This window comes from Podarcis filfolensis (assembly GCF_964270895.1).
Source record: "Podarcis filfolensis genome assembly, chromosome: 3".
Classification (NCBI taxonomy): Eukaryota; Metazoa; Chordata; class Lepidosauria; order Squamata; family Lacertidae; genus Podarcis; species Podarcis filfolensis.
This window is the reverse complement of record NC_139606.1, coordinates 69,198,574-69,219,583: the sequence shown is the minus strand read 5'-3', so window position 1 is coordinate 69,219,583 and position 21,010 is coordinate 69,198,574. Positions and strand designations below refer to the sequence as shown.

Genomic DNA, 21,010 nt, shown 5'->3' with positions numbered 1-21,010 from the left:
TCCAATGAGGATTGTAAAAATGCCTGGCATTCAAAGAAATCAAAGAGAATAGTGAATGTCAGCTCTCTCTCCAATAGCCATTTAGGTACCTAAAATAGTGCAGGGAATTTTTTATTTTCCTTACCTTGGCACCATCTACATCAAGAACTTGAAGAGCAGACCTGCTTTCTGCAAATGTTACAAGCATCTGGCCTCCATTGATCCTGACAAGAATAGAAAGAAAGAAAGAAGTGGTCAATCAACTGTGCACATGCCTATTGCTTCCTGCATTTAGTCTTGTGAATAATATAATTGCCTCCAATGCTTTTAGGGCAGATGGTACTAAATTTCTCATCATGCTCATTCAGAGTGAATGATTCTGTATCTCTGCCTAACTGAAAAGCTGGTGTAAAGAGATAATGTCTGATATGTTGTTTCAATCATATCTTATGTTCTCACTCTGTGCTTAAAATTAGAGCAGATTTAAGCTGAAATGGGGAAGAGGGGAAGCATGAATGGCTTAGGTGACTTCTTTTAATATTTCTTAGGTAATATCCAGATTGGCTCTGGCTGTTGCTCCCCAGCAACTGGTACATTGCCTCTGAATCTGAATCTCCTTTGTTTTGAGATGTGTACATTATATGTGCATATAGCTTTAATGACTTAAAACTTTTCATTTTCTTGATCCTGTATCCTTAAATCTGCCACAAGTGTTGCTGGGTATCTAGGAGAGCTTATTGAAAGGGGGCTCAGCACTTTTTGGAATGGAGTTGTACTGCCATATACTAAAGACCACATAATGTTGATCATAGAAAACATGTATTATTTCTCCTTTGGCACACTTCAGTGATTGCTATGATGATACACTCACAATTGGGGTGACTGAAGGGTGGTAAAAGGATGAGTTTTTTCAAAGCTTCAGCACAAGGCAATAGGAATTCTATTCCATGCTGATGATCATGATAAATAACTAGGTTGTGGGATAAATTCTGGGACAAGTAATTTATACACAAGGATGGTGGTGCCTTTTGACTATGTGCCAAAGGTATGCAAATTTGTTAAATAAGGTGAAGATCCAATACGGAGATGAGGCTGCATTATTCGCATGCATACACAATGCTCAATGTATGTGAGGAGAAACAACAACACACATTATATCAGAGTATAAAAGCTTTTTGTTTCAGGCAGCCAAGAACACAGTGTTCTGACCCACCTGTGTTTGAATTAGGGTTAAGTCCATTCAGCATAAATAATTCAGAAATATACCCAGAACGCAAGAGAAGTGTGTGCATTTTTAAGCTGACGCTTTAGTTTGCCCTAAGGTACTACTTCAGGGTAAGCTGTCAAGCTTGTCTGACCAATTCTCTAGAGGAGACCACTAGCTCTCAGGAGCCATTTCATCAGATAAACATACAGGAAAGCTGACCTGCCATTTCCTAAGCACAGTGGCTCAACTTTTTGGTCTACTTCACTTTGACCTTCCGTTGTTATGGCTGTGATTGTTGATATTAACTAAAAACAATGCTCAATAACATGTATTACTTGGAAAAAGGATTGTGGCACTGAAATATCCTCTAATAATTATTGTTTGCTGTGACATGGACAAACTTCCACACTTCACAGAAACTCATTTCAGTCACAGGAGCAAGAAGTTAGAATCTAAGCCACTGGGGTGTAGATTTTTTAAATGAGAATAATATTTGTACCTTACAAGTACAACGATGCCATAAGTCTCAAAGATTTGCATTAGTTCGGTACGCAAGTCCTCTGGAAATTCATCTCTCTCTTCAGGTGATGGTGTCTGCAGAGTCACCACTACGGTGGCATCCAGAGGACCCTGGAAGGATGACACTTCCTGGAAAACTTTCTCCCGAGCCGCCACATCAACTTCTTGGACTTCTACTTCCACGATAGCCAAAACAGGCCTAATCAGAGAAATAAGAAGAAAGAGGTGGGTGAGGGAAACCAATAATTCCAGGGAAAATAAAGAAGTAAGAAGACGGAGGGAAATGTTGACTTGTTATTAAAAATTGTTGGCACAATCAAAGCAATTGGAAACCAGGCCTGTTTAACACACATAGTTTCATTGCTTGGTTTCCCAATATATCTGATGGGGCAACTTATGCAACACTTTCTTTTATTTTAAAAAAAACATATCTGTCCACACAATCATATAAGAATCTATACAAAGAGTTGGTCAACTGGGGAAAAGCTTATAGCCATGGGAGACTGATGGATTAAAGGCCTTGTTCTTCACAGTGGCAGACCAACTCTAAAAAGGCACGACAAAATTCCCTCCTCTGATGTTATCAAGTACCCATCCAGATACCACCATTACTGACAGCAACTTCCTAATGGCAGGGTAGCCAGAGGGAGGATTACATGTGTCTGCAAATGACATATAGTCTAAGCCTACAGGTGCTGTCTAACAGGCAAGATTTCTGTCTTTTGATATTTTTGTTACATTTTATGGAAATGCAGATACTAAAACTAGTGGGAAAATAAAAAACACATCAAAAGTTATTTTTATGAGAAAAGGCTCTAGGATCACACTGATAGCACAGGGTGCCACAAATCTGGGATTCCTCAGAAACTGTCAATGCTGCACACCTGATTGGCCAAAGGATTTTGTGAGCATGAACCAAGCACACACTCCTTTATAGTGAATTAGGTCAATCTCACCAACTATTGTCTGCTCTGCCTGGCAATGGCTCTCCACAGTCCTGGATAATTTCCTCATAATCTTTTTTTAAATCTGTGATCTTTTGAATTAGAGATGCTAGAGGTTGAACCTGGGACCTTATGCATGTTTTGCGTGCCGCTTTCCATACAGAACCAGAACCATCCTTTGAGCTACAGAACCCTCCTTTACTATGCAACAGTACAGAAAAGCATGACAATCACAGAAACAACAGCATCTCTGCCATTTCAGAAGGGTTATGCTTCTGTTGATGTTACGGTACCTGTGATCGCTTGCCTGGAGTTCAGCTCTTCCATAATACATCAAGGCACCAGGAGACCAAATGGGTCTGATTTTGGTTTCTGGACTGAGATCAGTGTCAAAAAGATTGATCTCTCCAGCTTTGTAAAAGAAAACAGAATTCAGTTTCAGAGTTTAAAATCATTAGAGCAAAATGTTGGGACTTCAGTCACTTTTTATGGTGGCTTATAACTTATGTGGCACCCAACTGTCAGGACACAAAATATTATAATATATATTATTTTAACACATGAGTACTGCAGTGGTATGGGCAACAAAACACAATGCACTGATGGTAAATAGTAATTCATTTATGTCCATACAGGGTGACTCAAATGGTAAGTATGGCAATTTTGAGTTCTCTGCCCCACAGAGGTGTCAGTTGACACAAGAGGATCTAACTTTGGTACCCATCTATAATTAAGCTATTACAATACATATCTTCATTTCATGATCCAAAAAGAAGTCAATCAGACTTTTAAGAAACTGAGAAGATCCTACCCACCCGTTTTATGAATAGGAAGTTTCTTCCTCCACCAAAGTACTCTGTCAGTCCAGGCTGGAGTTCTGCATTTGTCACTTGTATCATAAGCCTCTGAGCCAACATCGTACTTATATGTTGGTCCAAAATTAATGGTTCCTTCATGAAAATCCTTAAAGATCTATAAAACAAATCACAGGTCATCTAAATCGTGGCTTATTACGGTGCCACTCATACAGTGTTTTTTCCCTTGGTATAAAACAGATCTCCACCATGTAGCTCTAAGCACAGATAGCAGCCTGATTACAGTCATACCTCAGGATGAATACGTTTCAGCTTAAATATTTTCGGGTTGCGCTCCGCGGCGACCCAAAAGTAATGGAGCGTGTTACTTCCAGGTTTCGCCACTCGCGCACGCGCAGATGCACAAAATGATGTCACACGCATGCGCGGAAGCGACGAAATGCGACCCGCGCACGTGCAGACGCATCTTACGTTCGCTTCAGGATGCGAACGGGTCTCTGGAATGGATCCCGTTCGCATCCAGAGGTACCACTGTACTTGCATTTTTAGCAAAGTATTTTTGCTTATGTTATGTACTTGAATAAGACAAAACGGCAACTAGAAAAATGATCCCATTAAAAAATAGTTATAATCCTGTTCGGCCATTAAGAGTTTAAATTTTGGTTGTTGTTTTTTTAAAAAAAATTCCAACTTTTCTAACTTCATTATTATTTTACTATAGTCCCCCCCCAAAAAAAACCTGTAGCTAACCTACCTTGATATTTATTTCATAAGGAAGGTAGGATTTTTAAAAAAATTCAAACAAAAGCAACCAGATGCACACCATGGACCTCTGGCAGCACAAGTTTTAAGAATATCATTGTTTATTAAATGAATAATCACCCTGCCTTCCACTGCAAAACAGAAGGTGGCCTCAATAGTGTCTCTAAGTAGTCTCTCATCCAGACCCAAAGCTGCTTAGATTCAGTTAGGTTGCTGCAACATGTGCATTCAGATCAGGCTTTGGGCATCTGCTTCAAATAACTAAAGAGCTTTTGGGTGAATATCTCTTTTACAGTAAATGCTCTTTCAAACAGCACCAGTCCCCTTACTTTTCCACTGGATTTCTGCTGCTGCAGTTGATCAAACTCCAGGAGTGTCTTCCAATCTTGTCGTTTGAGAAAATAAAATACTTCTTCATAGGTCAAGTCAATGCGGTAGTTAAAATCACCACACCAGAACACATAGTCATGGGAAAACATGCTTCTTCCCTGTTTGTGTGTGAGAGAAAATTGTATTTTCAAGCACAGATTAAACAACAGGATTTTAATCTTCCTTATTTCTGAGTGCTGTTTTAGAATTTTCTTCCGAGTATGGCCCATTAATAAATACTGGGCACTACGTTTCTCGATACAACTTTGATCTTTAGTTTCAGTACAGGCCACTATCTTATACTGAAACAATACTGATCCTATAATCTGGCACAATCACAGTTAACTAAGATAGCTCAAGCGCATATGCACATCTGTTTTGATGACACATGCTTTTAACTTGAAAAATGTGCTTCATACCACACAGAGACATGAGGTGCAATGCTAGCTTCCTGGCAGGGGTGTCCCTGACATTTACCTGGAGGGAAATGGAGCGGTGGAGGCATTGGTTCAGTACAAGTGCATCGGTGGAGCCAATCCAGTGCTCCTGCCAGTGAACCTGCCCCACCATGCCAACCTCCCTGCCATTTCACCCCTCCCACTCCTGGTAAGTGGCAGCAATACTGTTGCCAGGAAACTAGTGTTGTTGGTTCCACCTCCCCAAGTGAGCCACTTCCTGTCCACCAAAGCACAATCTTCATATTAAATGAAGGTGAATTTGCCCCTTAAAACTATAGTCTCACACTACTATAACTATAAATTGAAACAAACTGTAATAAAGATTTACTGCAATTCTCAACCATCAAGCTTTTGTTTAGAGTCCATTGTTTCAGTTAAATTTAAATGTTTGTTATAAAACCAAGTGTAACAAAAACTCAAAACATACCCAACAAAAATATATGCATTCCACATCAAATCGTGTCTGCAGCTATAGTATCACTAGAGGGCACTGTTAATATGGATATATTTTGAATACAGATGTACAAGCTACATGGTTTGCCCAAATTCAGGCTATCTTTTTAAGGCTTCAGAATCAGCGGCTACAGAAATCCTCACACACACATGGAGATAAATGTCTGTGCTACATTCCCTGAATTAAGATTGGGGAGAAGGGAATTTTACACCCACCCACCCACCCCTGAATATATTCCTTTTGCTCCGATAGTTTTCATGGGTGAGAATTCAGCACAACTCTAAATAAAACATTTCAAGAACCTCACCATTGGAAAGCTCAGCTTCTGTGTGATCTCTTTATAGTCCTCATTCCGCTCTTTCACCTGAGACTGACCAGCTGTCAAGTGGCTGCATAGAAAGCATAAGCTGGTGCTATGAAACTGAAAACGGATGGCAACTGCTCCTTTATTGCCAGCTTTCCCTCCCATTCCAGTCTTCACTGTGTCCACTGCTACATCCCTGGGCAGGAGAGAACAGCCAAAGACAAAAGGAAGCATTTGCTAAGGAAGTGTAAAGGAAATACATAGAACAATAGGCACAGTAGACTGTCACTAGGCTGGATGGCCATCTGTCTTGGATGCTTTAGTTCAGATTCCTGCATTGCAGGGGGGTGGACTGGATGACCCTTGGGGTCCCTTCCAACGCTACAATTCTATGGCTCCTTGACTAACAAAGAAGGATCCTGTGCAAGCCCTGCCAAAATGAATGAACATGGAAAGTCTGATGCATCTACATGAGCCTTACAAAAGGGAAACTGCCACTACACTGACTTCATCCAGCTCATGTATTTATTATCTTGATGTGATGTCACAGAACTAGACTCCAGGTCTCTCCATCTAACACTTGTGACTGTCCTGTGGCCACACCCTCAACGCCCCTGCTTCTGACCCTCCTTGAGGGTTTTTGTCTGGCTGAACTGTGTTTTGAACTCTGATAATGCCTCTTGCTTGTGTGTATGAAGGACAGAGCAGGGTGTTTGTGTGTGTGTATATCTGTGTGCATAGCAACTAGCCTAGCATACAAAGGTAAACTTTACATTCGTTGCTCTGCCCACTTTCGCGTCTGGCCTCACACTCACCAGTTGTATGTGGCCACTGGGAGATTTCCCAGAATAAAATACAGCCAACTTCCCACACCCCAATAAATTTTGACCCATTTTTCACCCATTCAAAACTTCAAAACTCTAAATCACATTTGGCATAACAGCACTTCTGAACCTAGGTTTTTTTTTTTATAAAAAAGTTTATTAAGGCTTAGATGGAACAACTGCCTTGAAAGAAACACATAGACTTAAACAGAAACATTATATATTTTTTAATTTTGCTCACACTCCGTTGTTCATTCTGCCATCTATCTAGGCAGCCATATTCAAGATGCACGCCATTAAGCTTGCCCTAAAATATAGTTTCCTTAATGGAGGGCATGTCCAATTTGAAGACATATCAATAAAGATTCCAAGACTCACTGGTTGTACTCTGTAAATTATTCAAGCAGAATCCAATTCAAAGGGAGCAATTCGTCAATCACAATTCCTGCCCATATTCTTTGAAAAAAGAATGGAGTTTGCTGCAAGAATTACAGTTGGTAACAGGATCCCAACAGCAGAATCCTTAATTCAGTGGGTCTTACTTATGTTTAGGATTTCAGGCTCAATCACTGATTATGAAAATTTCTTTTTTTAAACAAAAACAACGTGTGTAATGCAAAAGCAGCATGAGCCAGAGTGAGTAAATTCCCACTTAATAATTATTTCCCTTCACTTTCACCAAATTTTGCAGTGAAAGAAGACTTCTACTTGCTCCCAGTTCCCCACTGCAGGGGATATACCTGATGAAGGGGACATGGAAAGGTCGTACAAAAATGAAGAGGCAAACACCAACAAGCTGTGCTGATGTCAACAGAATGTATCGATGTGTCCTGGAAAGGGCTTTCTGAAGCTGTTCTCCCCACATCTTCTTATTAGTTGTGCTGCAACAGGTAAACGCAAGCATTAATTGCAGTAGCAGGAAAATTGGATAGGGCATGAAATAGTCTTCACTGGATAGAACACAAGGTTAATTCCAGAGCTTATAAATGACACCTTATTGATAACTCAGGGCTGCATCAGCACTTTATCTAACTATCATGTTCATACAGGATACACTGGTCTTACTCTGCTCCAGAGCCCCTCTGTGTCTCCACTTCAGGCAGATAAGACAATAATAGACCAGTTTCTAACAGAGATTCAGAGAAATCAGCATTTTTCATTTCATTCTCTTTCTGCCATGTTTGAAAGGCTGCAAAATCATAGTTATTTATTGCAATGAATAAAGCCCATCTGAGTGTGGTTCACGTATGAATGAACATCACTTGATTATTCAACACTTGATGATGTTCCATTGAATGAATGAATGCAGTTTCCATTTAAATTTATTGTGCTTGAATTGATATCAGGTGATATGAAAGATTTATTTGTGATGATTCATCTTTGAAGGCTCATGCATGCATGACAATCATCACTGGATGCCAGAGTCAACAGGTGATGAGCATGCATATGTGAACCAGCTATTAGCATTTTGTAAATTATACATGCACCACTACACAGAGTATAAGCAACTATGTCAATATATGATATGGAGTATAATACAGTTAAATTGCTCAGTTTAAGCATACCTAGCATTCACAATATTCCCAGCATTTAATTCTACCATCTCTTCAAATCCCACGGCAAATATGTCGGCCGGACAATGGTCATCTATGGTAACAGGAGGGGGGCGGGGAAGAACACATACAAAAGTGAGTTGATGCTTTGTGAGTATATTTCTTTTCCTAATGTAAAAACAAAATAAACCATGGTTATTAACCATGGTTAAGTGATTTCAATGGTCAGCTGGTCAAGTTGAGAGAGTATGTGAGAGACACTAGTGCATTATGCTTGCTTTCTGTAGGCACAGATGCGCATACCCAGCTTTTAGTAAAAATGCCCGCTCACCCACAATGCAAGCAAGTATGATTCTAGAACAGAACAGGGTTCTTCACCAATGGGTTTCCATGTGTCACTGGACTGCATCTTCCATAAACCCCAGCTAGCTTAGTCACTGATTAGGGATGATGGGAGTTATAGTCCAATAGCCTGTCGCCCAAGGTTGTAGAACACTGCCACAGAGAAAGGCAACAGAACTCACAAAGCCCAGTATTATTTCCCATGTGGAGCTTTGGCTTTTTCTGTGGTGGAATGCTTCCCTCTATTATTATACTGTATATGATAATCCTAATATTGACTTAGATTTTCAAATATTGTTCACACATGCATGTTCACCACAGAATCCCCCTTTCAGACTTTTCTACCAATCAGGGGGTGAAATTCTGTGTTGTGCTCTTCCAAACAATCCATCTACACAAACATTGTAGCTTACCAGGCGGAAAGATTCCTCCCCCTCCACTCTTCCAGGGGTTCTCCTGACCCCCAAAACCAATTTTGGGAAAAGGGGAAGACCCATTGCACAAATGGAAGTCTTTGTACAGGGTTTCCAGGGCTGATTAGGTGAATCCCACCTAAGGAGTGCCTTAAATGTGAACCAAATTCCAGCTTTTCAGATAGGATGGAAGTATCTTTGACCACCGAGGGTAAAACTTAAAAGTCCCTCACTTTGAGTGGAAAATATACAAATGCTGCATTTTCAGACTTCTCTATTAACCACATTATCTTGGACTATTTATGAGCAAAACTAGGTTTCTAGGTGGTGTGCAAGTACCCTAACAATTTTAATGCCCCACAAACTGAGTTAGAACAAATACAAACACAGATACATATGTATGCTTATATGCAGGAATACGATATGTGTGTATGTAAGCACAAATACGCTTGTCACTGCATGACAATACCTTGAAATTCTGAAACACCAGAAAGCTTCGGGGAATCCAATAACCAATCTGTTAACTCGCTGGTACCAAGGATATTGCTCTTAAACTGTTTGCCTCCATTTACATTCCAAGTCCCCATAGCAACACGAATTCTCTTGAAGTTTGTGAATTCAAACTGATGCTCTGACATGGCTTTCAAAATGCTAGGGGTCACTGATGGAAAGAAGGGGGGGAAAGGGGAGTAGGATTTCTGCCATGAAATAAAACGGACCATATAAATCATCAGAATACCAACATCTCTCCTGATAATTGCTTTTGTTGGCATGCCTTAAATCACTAGGGATAAACATTTCAGGCTATGCCACAAGCCACAAGTGATGCTCTTCCTCACAGTTCATAAGCAGGAACATGAACAGTTCAGGAGCAACTGGGCAGCTTATGAGGAAACGCTAAGCAAGCATTAGTGCTCATCTGCTGTTGGGCATTTTGCAGACTGACAGCGCAATCCTATGCATGTTCACTCAGAGGTAAACTTCTATTGTGTTCAGCAATAGAAATACACACAGAATTGCAACCCGAGAATCCAAACCAACCTATATCTATTTTTGTTCTCATGTACATAGTTGTATTATTTTAAAAAGTTTTAAAAGACATAATTAATAGGGGTATGAAACTACTGAAATGTATATAAATGATAACTATAAATAATTTAAATTAAAAAAGAGGGTGAAGACATGAGTATGGGTCTTTTAATTGGCGGCCCCTAATTGCCCTCCCCTGGCACCATCACTAGCTGTTTTTAGGCACCAGGCAAAACATTCTTATTCATCTAGGCCTTTGAATTTTTATTTTAGTGGGGTTGGGTGGAGTTGGATCTGTCTTATCTGTCTTTCTGTCATGGGGCAGAGTTGGAACTGTCTGCCTGTCTACCTATCTTTTACATATACTATTTTCATTGACTTTTGTCTGAGCTGCAGCTGCTAATTCCTTTACACACCAATACCAAAAATAGTCAGAGCTAATTCTTTCTTACTCAGCAATGCCGTGTGGTCCATGAGCATCCTCTCTTTTTCCGCTTGCTCTTCACTGTAGAAATCACCCATAAGCAGCAAGTCAATGGCTTCCTGTCTCACACCATCAAAAAAGTTTGACTGGATTGTCCGTGACACTGAGCGCGCCCCGTCCTTGAACTTCCCAACCTATATAACAAAAGGATTAACAGCATTCATTTAACTCACAGCGACAGCTTCCAAGAATATGACGATTATCACTTCTCTCCTCTACCTTAGCTTTTCCATCCAAGGCACGGCTGCCTGTAAAAATCCTACTTAGGTTGTGTCCATTGAGGGCCCACATTGCTTTATAAGACTCCAGGAAACGTTCAACTATAGGCTTGGAGTTTAATCCCAGGCTCTCTAGCTGAGTGAACAGAACCTGGATGAGAAAAAAGAGGAATAAGCCCGAGAGAAACAGATAAGATCACTGCCCTCATCAAAAACTTGCTGCTGGTTGTTACATTAAGGATTTTGTTCAGGATATTGATCTCAAAGCATAAGAAAGAGCCCTGCTGGATCTGACCAAAGAGTCAAGCATCCTGTCCTCACTTTGGCAAACCAGATACGTATGAGAAAGACACAATCTTTCACCTTTTCACAAGATTGACATAATGCAGGCATGAAAAACAGGGAGAAAGCATTCCTGTAAAATGTCTGGGGAATCACTCACCTCAAGTGCTATGAAGGACTGAACGGTGTTAGTTCGAGCCAGACAATCCAGGCAGTTGGTTCGCAAGGTACCCATCTGTTGACTTCAAAAATCAAGTCAAAGAATGAAATGATTTAGCATTCCCACAAATCCCAAAAAACAACTACTTTCTAAAAACCTGCTGAAAAGGGAAGAAGGGAAGAAGCAGATACATATATATGTAGAGAGTTGGGTTGTTTACTGTTAGCTTCCTTTGCCCCAATCCAATGAGGATTTAACCTTCCATATGCAGAGTCAATGCACATCTGGAAGCTTGAAAAGGAAAGCACAAGCAATTGGTATCAAAGGGTTAAGACACTCACCGGAAACCTGCATGCTCGCCCTTGGTGAAGATGCCTAATTCTTCCCAATGCAACTTCAGCTGAGGCCCCAGCAAATTCTCAAGCTTCTCCATTTTCCCACCTTTTGCAAACTGGTGGTAATCAAAATTAATCATGGGTGTGTCTCCTGCATGGGATGATGCCCAGAGCAACTTCTAATTGCAAAGGAAAGGGACAGAGAGAAAAACCTTTTTGCAGAAAAATATACCGTATATGAGAATATGCACTGCTGTTGAACCATTTATACCTAATCATGATGCTAAGTTGTAATTTCAATAATATTCACTGCATATTTTAAAATTCAATTCCCTTAGGTGTTTTTTGTTGTTGTTGCACTAATCAGTACCGCTCAATTTATAACCAAAACTAAGGCCTCAGTTAGACTGTGTGGGCCTGTGTCCCACACATCATGTGTCTGCCACATGATGTCACATAAAGTATTAGTATGTAGTTGTGTGTTGTCAGAATACAGCTTCATGCCAATATGTATTTTGTACTCACAACCTAAATGCCCATTCCAAAGTCTCTCCTATGGATTGGGAGATATGACAGAGAATAAAAATTACACCTGCAAAAGGGCATGAAATAATGCAAAAAATAAAAATAAAGTTGTGATCCAGTTCACTATACCAGCTTGAAAGTATGAATAATAGCACATACTCAGGGTGCAATCCTGTGCTGAAGATATCTGAAGTGAGAGGCCATAGAATTCAAAGGAAGCTCTGCTACCTTAGCAAGAATGCAAGATTTGCTGCTGCCCCCCCAAAAAAAAAATACCAGCAGAAAACACTCCAGGTACACTGTCAGAAAGCCGCATGAGGCCAAGTGATTATACTGTACATTTATTTAGTGTTTCTATCCTGCCTTTTAAGCTGCATTGCATATAGGGAGAGGTATAGGTGCAAACGTTTCAGATTGCGATATTAAACATGGCTGCATTCTTGCTTCCTGTGTTTGCTCACTTAGAACTATTATCAAGCTCATTTCAAAGTTCAAATGGCCAAGTTCCAAAATAAATTCAGAAGAAGAGGCGCTTCAGGCACTGACGATGTTAAGAACTGCTTATAACTAGAGGAGAGTCATGCTTCCACAGTCTGTTACTGCCGTTGGATCTGTTTCTTTGGTAACTGCCCACACTTCAGTGACTATTTACAGACAGCTGCATTAGGGAGCATACTTGGGAATGATATCAGACTAAACCATTACTATCTCAGCATGAATCATTGTTCAAAGTATTGTGCCCAATTGTGCAGCTGGGCTACTCATTAACATTACAGAGAAATGACAAATTATCATCTCTAACAGGAATTACAGGTGATACTGAGAGGGAGGATAGAACCTAACAGGGGAACAATACTGACAATGTACTTCAATGCACAGTGGGAGTTTGTGAGGGAGAAGAAGTGGAACCACCTGAGGGCTCAGTCCATGCTGATGCCTCAACTTCCCCTCCCCATGGGGTAGAAAGTAGAGACTGTAGTGCCTGTATAAATTTTATGAAATGAATGAATGAATGAGGGTTTGGCCAGCATCAGTTGTAGTGGCTGGAGCAGAGTGCCCAGTCTTGATCAACAGGCTTTGATCAACAGGCGTTGATCTTTGATCAACTTGCTTGTGAGGAACATTGTCTCCCCCTTGGAGAAGGAGGGAGATACAGCTCAGACACAGCAAAGCATCACACATTTTTGCAAACCACTTAGAGGTTTTATTACAATCAAGTGGTATATCAAAACATATCAATTGTTAAATATATATTTTTTAATAAAAGGAGGGGGACTTCAGGTCCACCTGGGGTTCCAATTTGAGTCCAATAAATCATTTATTCTAAACTGTGCCCACCTGTCAATTAGGTGACATCACAGTGATGGGCAGGTAATGTCACGTGGTGGGTAACAGTGGAGGTGGCATATGGCTGTGTGCCCTAGTTCACTGTGGGAAGCCAGCATGGACAATGATCACATTGAACACATCCTGCTCTATGTGAGTCTGTGAGAGAGTCTCCTGCAGGGAATGCCTCTGCATACCAGAAGCCTGCAGAAAGCAGGATTGAACTCCCCGTGCAACAGCTGTTGTGTGGGGAGTTGAAATCTGTTCATTATCTCCCTGTACCTGCCAACTCTTAACAGGTGGGCAAAACTACCTATGGGTCAAAGTTTGCCTGCAGGGGGGAAGGAGATAAAAGATCTGGCTTGCCAGGTCAAAAAGGTTCCTCAGGTCTGCCATAGGGCAAGGAGGCTGTTGGGTGGGAAGATAAGAGACAATTGCAGTAGTTAAGGGTATGTGTTCCTCTTTCTTTTCTCAGTGACAAATATGGTTGGAATTTCAAAGGCATACTGCTATTTAATTTTTAAAATATTTAAAATACCAATAATATGATCTGGCAATCTCTGATTTAAGTGGAAATATCCTTCCTTTGGAAATGTTGATGATTTTCAAAAGAACTGATTTTTAAAATATTTTATTTAGCAGGATTTATCATCAGCAGTTATATAAAATATAGCATGCAAGTTAAAATTATCTATAAAACCCAGGTGTTAAAAATCAAGCTAAGTCAATGTTTTCCAAAATAAAATCAGAAATTTTAGAAGCATAAATTGTAAAATAAAATAGCATATTAAAATACATGTCAAATTTACATGTCTGTATAGGCCTAATTAACCAAGAATGGTTTGGTTTATCCGTTTAACTGATGTGCTTACAATGACATTTACAATTGACATTGTGATGGTAATTGCAAAGGCCGGACAGGAATGTCTTTCTAGCAAACATTCATACATACAAACTTTATGAAGTCTCCCAAGAATCCCAGTTATACTAAACAAGCATGTCTTTGCTCTTTGTTTTTACCTTGAAAGCCCTGTTGAGGACGTCCTCTCCTCCTTTGCTTCCTAACAGGTTAACAATCACTTGTTTACCATATTGTTCTTTCATGAGCATTATATGCCTGCAAAAGTAGAAACAGATTGCTTTGGTTTCATAAATATTCGACATGATCTCGGGTGAAATCTACCCTAGTAGATTGTGGAAATGTTTTTTTTAAAAAATCGTTTTGAAAAATGCATTGAATTTGCTATAGCTCACAGTTGCCATCTGGTGTGACAGTTGTATATTGCACTTTACAACACATTCAAAATATTTTATTTGCAGCTGTATAGCTGAGTCCTAGAACTCTTCTTAAAACACGTGATGAGGAGCAGGGACGGCCTTAAAAACACACACAACTTTCTCTGAGAAGCATTACAATGGACTGATTCCCTCCTATATTACCTGAGTTGCTCTACCTGTGGGATCTTCATCTATTTCAATAGCCGTTCACCACTCTTTGCACACAGCCTTCTGCCATTTACCTGCCTTTAGTAGTTCCTAAGAGGTTGTGCAAATGCAAGAACAGCTTATTATACAGGTGGGGGTGGGGGAAATCTACTAGTCTTCAAAACCAACTGTGCAATAAAGGTAGCAAATGCACAGTTAACTCTTTTTTTTTGGTGGCAGATCAAGATACCTTCCTTCAAGGTATTACTAGTGCTACAAAATATCCCACCCTTTTTAGCACACAAACTGAATTCCCCTCCCTATTCCTGAAAACATGATTCTTCCCTCAACTGAAGCATCCAGCGCTGTTTGAAGTGTTACAAAGAAAAAACCTAAAATTCATTTTTTGTTCCAACTGGGGAGCGGGATGGGTGGGTTTGCAAGCATATGTGTGCATACTATACAAGTGTTTGGCATGTGATGTGTATATGCATGCTGTGTGTGCTGTATGTGTTCACAGTGAGAGTTGCATGTGCACCAGCTCCAGCCAAATCCAAAACCTACTTCTCATTTGGCCCCACCTGTCACTAGTATGTGTACCTTTGGGAGATGAGGGTTAGACTAAAAAAAGGTTTCCTAACGCCAGACCTAAACTCTGATTAAGACAATAATTTCAATAAGCCTAGTAGCATTACCGTCTTCAGATGTAGCAGCCACAATGCAGACAGCTTCTTTTTCTCCTTAGCGAAACCCCTGACATTTGTCCCTGCTCCACAGCCAGATGCTGGCATAATGACCAGCAGGAGTTCCTGAGCAAGAGGGAAGTGGACAGCAGCATGCTGACCCCACAGCCAGTATTTGATCCCTTATATATGGTTAGCTCAGCTGGTTAGAGCGTGGTGCTGATGACGCCATGGTTGCAGGTTCGATCCCCATATGGGCCAGCTGCATATTCCTGCATTGCAGGGGCTTGGACTACCCGATCCACAGGATCCCTTCCAACTCTACAATTCTATGATTATATGGTTAAGTGTTATGTCTGCACTTGTAGGGATTCAACCAAAAAGCTTCTCATAAAAAGGTGAGTTTTGAAGTGGGATTTGAAAGAAGAAAGATGTGACACCATGAAGATGTTCTGGGAAACCCTGGAATGCAAACAGTAATATCTGATTTTACTGAGTTATCAGCAGCGTCGCAATTAAACCTACTTGTCAAAAGCAGGAGCATTAGCTTCCAGGCCTCTGGTGAGTTTTAGATGATGGGAGCCAACCTAAGTGGATAACAATGAAAATAACAGAAAGCAATAGTTTTAAACATGAGTCACTAGATGTCTCCCTTTTTCATTCAAAGAAAATGTTCCTTTATTATCTCTTAGCAACCACACTGCCACCCCCATATGGCACTCAAAGCACAAATTACACATTTTATTAGCAAACAACACTGACAAATGAATGCAAAATCATATTAACACCCAGTGAATGGCCATGGTTTCACCTTGCCCAGAATCCTCTATCTAACTGATCCTCCAGTTGTCAAAGTGAGTTTCCTTTGGGAATGAATATAACAGGCATAGCTGCTGAGGGAAACACCACTGTATTCATTGCATTCTTGAATCTGTCCCTAACTCACATTCCAGAGCTCATGTAAGCATCTATTCTGTACATACACAGATATAACTGCTGTCTTAAAGCACAGACCATGCCTGAACCACTGCAATTAAAAAATAAACAAGCAGAAAGTGTTGTCTTTAGCTAGCCAGGTTCCATTGTTTTAAACGAGAAATAATCAGCTTATAAAAAGTATTTGAGCTTACAAAAACAAACAGGTCCAGTTTTGAATAATCAATATTTTTAAAAATATACATATTAAGTTTCAGGTTAACAGCTTTTTTGTACAAACTAGACCATATGATCTTCCAGAGAGAGAAGGAGCCATTCATGATTCAAATATAGGAGTTATTCTCTAAAAACAGTTTTGATGCAATCTGTAGGCACCCATTTCAGGTTGTGGCTGACAAAACTGCTTTTGGTGCCTCCCTTTGTCATAGCCAATAGTGCTAGACAGTGGCCTTTATAAGAAGCACTGAATCACAGCACACAAGTTTTGTTTTTTTAAAAAAACACAACCTCAAATCTCAGCACCTTGAATATTAATGTCTCCAATGTTGGCATAGCAACTTTCAAAGTTACCTTAACCACAGCATCAGGCCTCTTTGACATCTCAGGGGCTGTAAGATAGATCACGTCTCTCTCTACAAGGTCAGAGACAGAGCAACAATAACTGGAGAGGGAGATGGGTACTTCCTCCCTGCAACTGGACCCTTGGATGTCCTGGCCCAGTTGATGCCAAAACTCTAACCATCAGTAGGGCCAAAAGGAGTTATGCCAAGGGAGGACCAGGAAGCAGCTTAGATTCAAAGACATCACATCCAGAACCAGGGGGAAAGACATACATGTTCAGCAGCCCCTCAAACTCTTTATTTTCTTCCCATTATTCCCAGTGGGAAGGAAGCTCTTAAATAATAACTAATCAAAGTGCAAAAAAGGATGGATAACATTCCTCTGTTCTTGCTTCTGCCTTGATGCTTGGTAGGGCATTGGATATGGTGGTTAAACTGCCTTCAGTCCCTCCTCTTGCCTTGAGATTGCAGCCTTAGGGATTTTTGCTACTTACCTGTAGCCCAGGTTGCTCCCAAAATAGTGGAACTGAGCCTCTGATTTGAACAAAGGAAGAAACATCATTGTCCAAATAGATAGTCTACAGAAACAAAAGAGATAAAGCATATTCAGATCAATGCAATTTTTTGGCCATTTCTCAACTATGTGCATGACTATATTGATTGAAATGCAAAGCTAGATATCACTTCAGCTTGAATGTGAGGTATCTTCAGGTTTTGCTTTTTTTTAAAAAAAAGGCAAAAATACATGGGAAATAAGACATCTATTTGGACCAAAGAAAAGATTATGTGCTATTTAGACAACTGGACAAATTTGAACAGCTAACTTGCTGTTGATATGACAAGTATGAATCTGGGATGGCCAGTCTTTCAACATTAGGGTTTATGTATGTTTAATAGTTGGATGAATGAGAAAGCTTTGGCTGAGGAAGATTTTCAAATCCTTGCAGACTGCAATACAGGAATCTCACTGGCTGCAATGCCCTCTTATTTGCAAATACTAAAGATACATGAGTCCTAAGGTTAAAAGGCTAGTTATTATAAAATTTAATATAGATTATTATTTTTAAAAATATTAGCTACCCCTGATACATACATGCAGGCAGGCACAATCTCTCTCTCTCCCGCTCCCCCGCCCCATCCCCGGAAATGTCACACATATTAGGACCACTCTTGGGTAGTGGTAAGTGGATGTATTAGCTTCACTTTCAACACTTACTAATTTTTGTTAATCACACGTTGTGTCTTGGCAACATGTTAAGTAACAAAAAGTCTGAGGACCATCAGGGAAACAAAATAGTTGGGCTGACTAACTTGGTATTCATCTCCTTTCCCAAGATGAATTCACTATTTTCCTTCCCCTCCCTAACCACTTTTATTTTTGTGATGATCTGTAAAAATTTTTTTTTATCTCAGAACGAACAGTATCACCAATACTTATTTATTTACTACATTTATACCCGCCTTTCATCCAGGGAGTTCAGGTAGTGTATACACTTCTCCATTTTATCCTAACAACAACCCTGTTAGGTAGGTTACGGCTGAGAGATTCTGACAGACCCAAGGTCACTTGGCGGCCTTCACCACACTGGTTGTATGGATGGCTGGCTGGCTGTGAGTGCCTGTGTCTTTGCCTCCCCCAGTACCCATATCCAATTTTAGGCCAGCTAAAAGCCGAGATGAAGCTTCGGATAGCAAGGCACGGCCCTGGAAAGAACAGCACAATGGCAAACTTAACAGCGTTGGCCTATATTTAGCAATTAAATCCTGGCCCGTTTCCACCTGCGATATATAATAGTGGTGTCATTGTTCATCACAATGAGCTTTCAGCAAAGAAAGGGTATCAGACAAGTCACCCAAGAGCCTTCTTTTATAAGCACGCTGCATTGCTCAGGATGAAGGCAGACAGCTGGATCAGCACCAATGCCCACAGAGGAAATGAACACAAGGACCATCACTGGTTTGAACAGTATAACTGCACTTAATTAATGGAGTTCATGAATATGGTGGATGCCAGAGTGCTCATGATGGGCAAGTCGCATCTCATCAAGGGAATTTTCTATTTCCTTCCTTTTAATAAGGATACTATGAGAAAATGCCCAGGACCACACACAGGTTTGTGCTCTGTTCTGACCACTGAAGCAGCTCCAAATATTACAACGGCTGCTGTAATCCCGGCTGCTGCTGAAGCAGCATTTCCCCACAGCAGATATGTAACATGTGCACATCATGCACAAGTGAACACCCGTCTTTTGCACACTTTAAATGCCATTTTTTAAAGTGATGGGAAAGGTAGGAATTGCTAAATCAAACACTTCTTTGGGCACATGAATCACACTGAACAAACTAAATGCCTTAAGTGGAGGCAGGGGGAAAGAAAGGGAGGGGAATCTGAATTAACTTCTATTTTTCTGTAAGAAATCCCATAAAGGAAATCCCATTCTTCCCCTGTGTTCATATGCCACAGAAGGAAAACTTTAGGCTCTTTCTGGAGATATGAAAAAGAATGTGAAAGAGTCTACCAATGGATCTGGAAGCTGCTTGCCTTAGATGGCTGCTAGGTCTATTTGCTCAGTATTGTCAACACTATCTAGCAGACTCTCTCCAGGGTTTTGAGACAAGAGTCTTTCCCAGCAAATCCTACCTAGAGATGCCAGAGATGGAACCCAAGTCTTTCAACATGCAAACCAAGTGCCCTACTGCAGCACCCTGAGTGGGAAAATGGCACTCTTCCCCAGTGGCAAAGCTAACCCTGGTGCTGGGGCGTGTCCTGGAGCCGGGGATGGGGCGATCTGCCCATGGGGGTGGGGCGAGCCTCTCTGACACTTGGAGCCTCTCCGCCGCCTCCCCCTCAGCTGTAGGGCAGCTGAGGGAGAGGCAGTAGGCAGAAGCAAGTCCCACCCTGCCGTTTTAGGCAGCGCGGAACCTGCAGGTGCCTAAGCCACCACGTCACTCCTAAAAAAATTTCGTGAACCCATTTTTAAAAAAACTCATTTTGTCAAACCCCCCCTCATTGATGACACCCGGGGTGGACCGGACCCCCTTCCTCCGCCACTGCTCTTCCCTCCCGCCCCCCCCCCCAGCAGCCCCAATTTCATATGACCTGCACCCTGGTTGTCAAATGCCTCCCCACCCCAACTTCTTTCAGTTCTCTGTCTTGCAGTTTTGTGTGTTCCTGCTAGTTTTATCAGGCTTGTAAACTAAAATGGCCAAATAAGTTAAAACGTTAAGTGTTGGCTTCAGTTTAGAAAGCAAAAAGACTTGAAATTGGTTTGTTTTCTTTTCTTCGCCTGTTGCAGTGAGTCATTTCCAGCCACCAAGAAAAAAGAAGAGATGACTCATAGCCAAGCTGAAATGCCAGAAGGCTAACTCAGTGGGAGACAAAGGAATACCATTTATGTATAAAAGAGCTGCCTGGAGATAAAGCTAATTGTTTCTTTCTCTCCTGAAACCAGGGGAAAATGTCAGAACTAATGCAATGTAAAGGGGTCAGAGAGCCTTCCCTCAGCATCCAGGTTCCTGGGGTGCCATTTATTCATGAAAGGGAAGAGCCAGCATGTCATTATGAAGCAAGTGGAAACAATTTTTTCTCCACTGAATTAGAAGCAGCCAAGTTATTACTTCATCACTGATTATCCAGTAGTCTGCTAAGAAAGCAGGAGAGATTTTCCTCCTAGGCTTGTGCATTCCAAACTGGACTGGATTTCAGCCATTCTGAGGTGCAGCCCTGTTTGGAAAGAGTGCAGCGGCTGCGAGTGATGCATATATAAGTGAATGAGAAAGAGGCTGGCGGGGGGGGAGGTGGTGACTTCACCCAATGCCTCTTTTGCTAGTTCCAGAGAGAACGATTCTCGCCAACTCTATCTAGTTTCCTTCTCTCAGCTTAATATTTAGGGCATGTTTTGGGTGTGTTTTAAGCCAGAATGCCAACTATCGCTACCACATGGATACATGCCACTTTCCAATATCAGCATTAGAAAAAGCGTTTCTGCTGACTCTTTAGGTGACCTGATAAGACTGATAAGGGTGACCCATACCTTTCCCAGATCTACGTTTACAAGAGGGTAGCAAGTGCAGATTTATTTTTCTTCTGGGTCTGCATAAATA

The 21,010-nt window shown here is 41.0% G+C and overlaps 1 protein-coding gene and 1 long non-coding RNA gene across 5 annotated transcripts in view; one reads left to right on the top strand and one right to left on the bottom strand.

Moving 5' to 3' along the window:
• SYNJ2 (synaptojanin 2) overlaps positions 1 to 21,010 on the bottom strand; it is a 53,741-nt gene that overhangs the window by 10,373 nt on the left and 22,358 nt on the right. For 3 of the 4 annotated variants that reach the window (XR_014546158.1, XM_083605796.1, XM_083605797.1), the window contains exons 5-20: positions 17,401 to 17,484; positions 15,936 to 15,997; positions 14,323 to 14,419; positions 11,458 to 11,630; positions 11,117 to 11,198; positions 10,676 to 10,825; positions 10,425 to 10,590; positions 9,413 to 9,604; positions 8,201 to 8,282; positions 7,376 to 7,516; positions 5,815 to 6,007; positions 4,556 to 4,714; positions 3,465 to 3,621; positions 2,943 to 3,060; positions 1,686 to 1,904; positions 125 to 203 (exon numbers count right to left, since the gene is read on the bottom strand). Coding sequence is in view for 3 of the 4 variants with exons in the window: in XM_083605796.1 (XP_083461922.1) it covers positions 125 to 203; positions 1,686 to 1,904; positions 2,943 to 3,060; positions 3,465 to 3,621; positions 4,556 to 4,714; positions 5,815 to 6,007; positions 7,376 to 7,516; positions 8,201 to 8,282; positions 9,413 to 9,604; positions 10,425 to 10,590; positions 10,676 to 10,825; positions 11,117 to 11,198; positions 11,458 to 11,630; positions 14,323 to 14,419; positions 15,936 to 15,997; positions 17,401 to 17,484 (2,154 nt within the window). In the remaining variant the exon portion in view is untranslated. The remainder of the gene's footprint in view (positions 1 to 124; positions 204 to 1,685; positions 1,905 to 2,942; positions 3,061 to 3,464; positions 3,622 to 4,555; positions 4,715 to 5,814; positions 6,008 to 7,375; positions 7,517 to 8,200; positions 8,283 to 9,412; positions 9,605 to 10,424; positions 10,591 to 10,675; positions 10,826 to 11,116; positions 11,199 to 11,457; positions 11,631 to 14,322; positions 14,420 to 15,935; positions 15,998 to 17,400; positions 17,485 to 21,010) is intronic. The other variant, XM_083605795.1, reaches the window with a different exon arrangement.
• LOC310759046 lies at positions 11,641 to 20,323 on the top strand. The gene is made up of 3 exons (XR_014546168.1): positions 11,641 to 13,601; positions 15,779 to 15,971; positions 20,203 to 20,323. It is a non-coding gene; the product is annotated as an uncharacterized lncRNA (long non-coding RNA).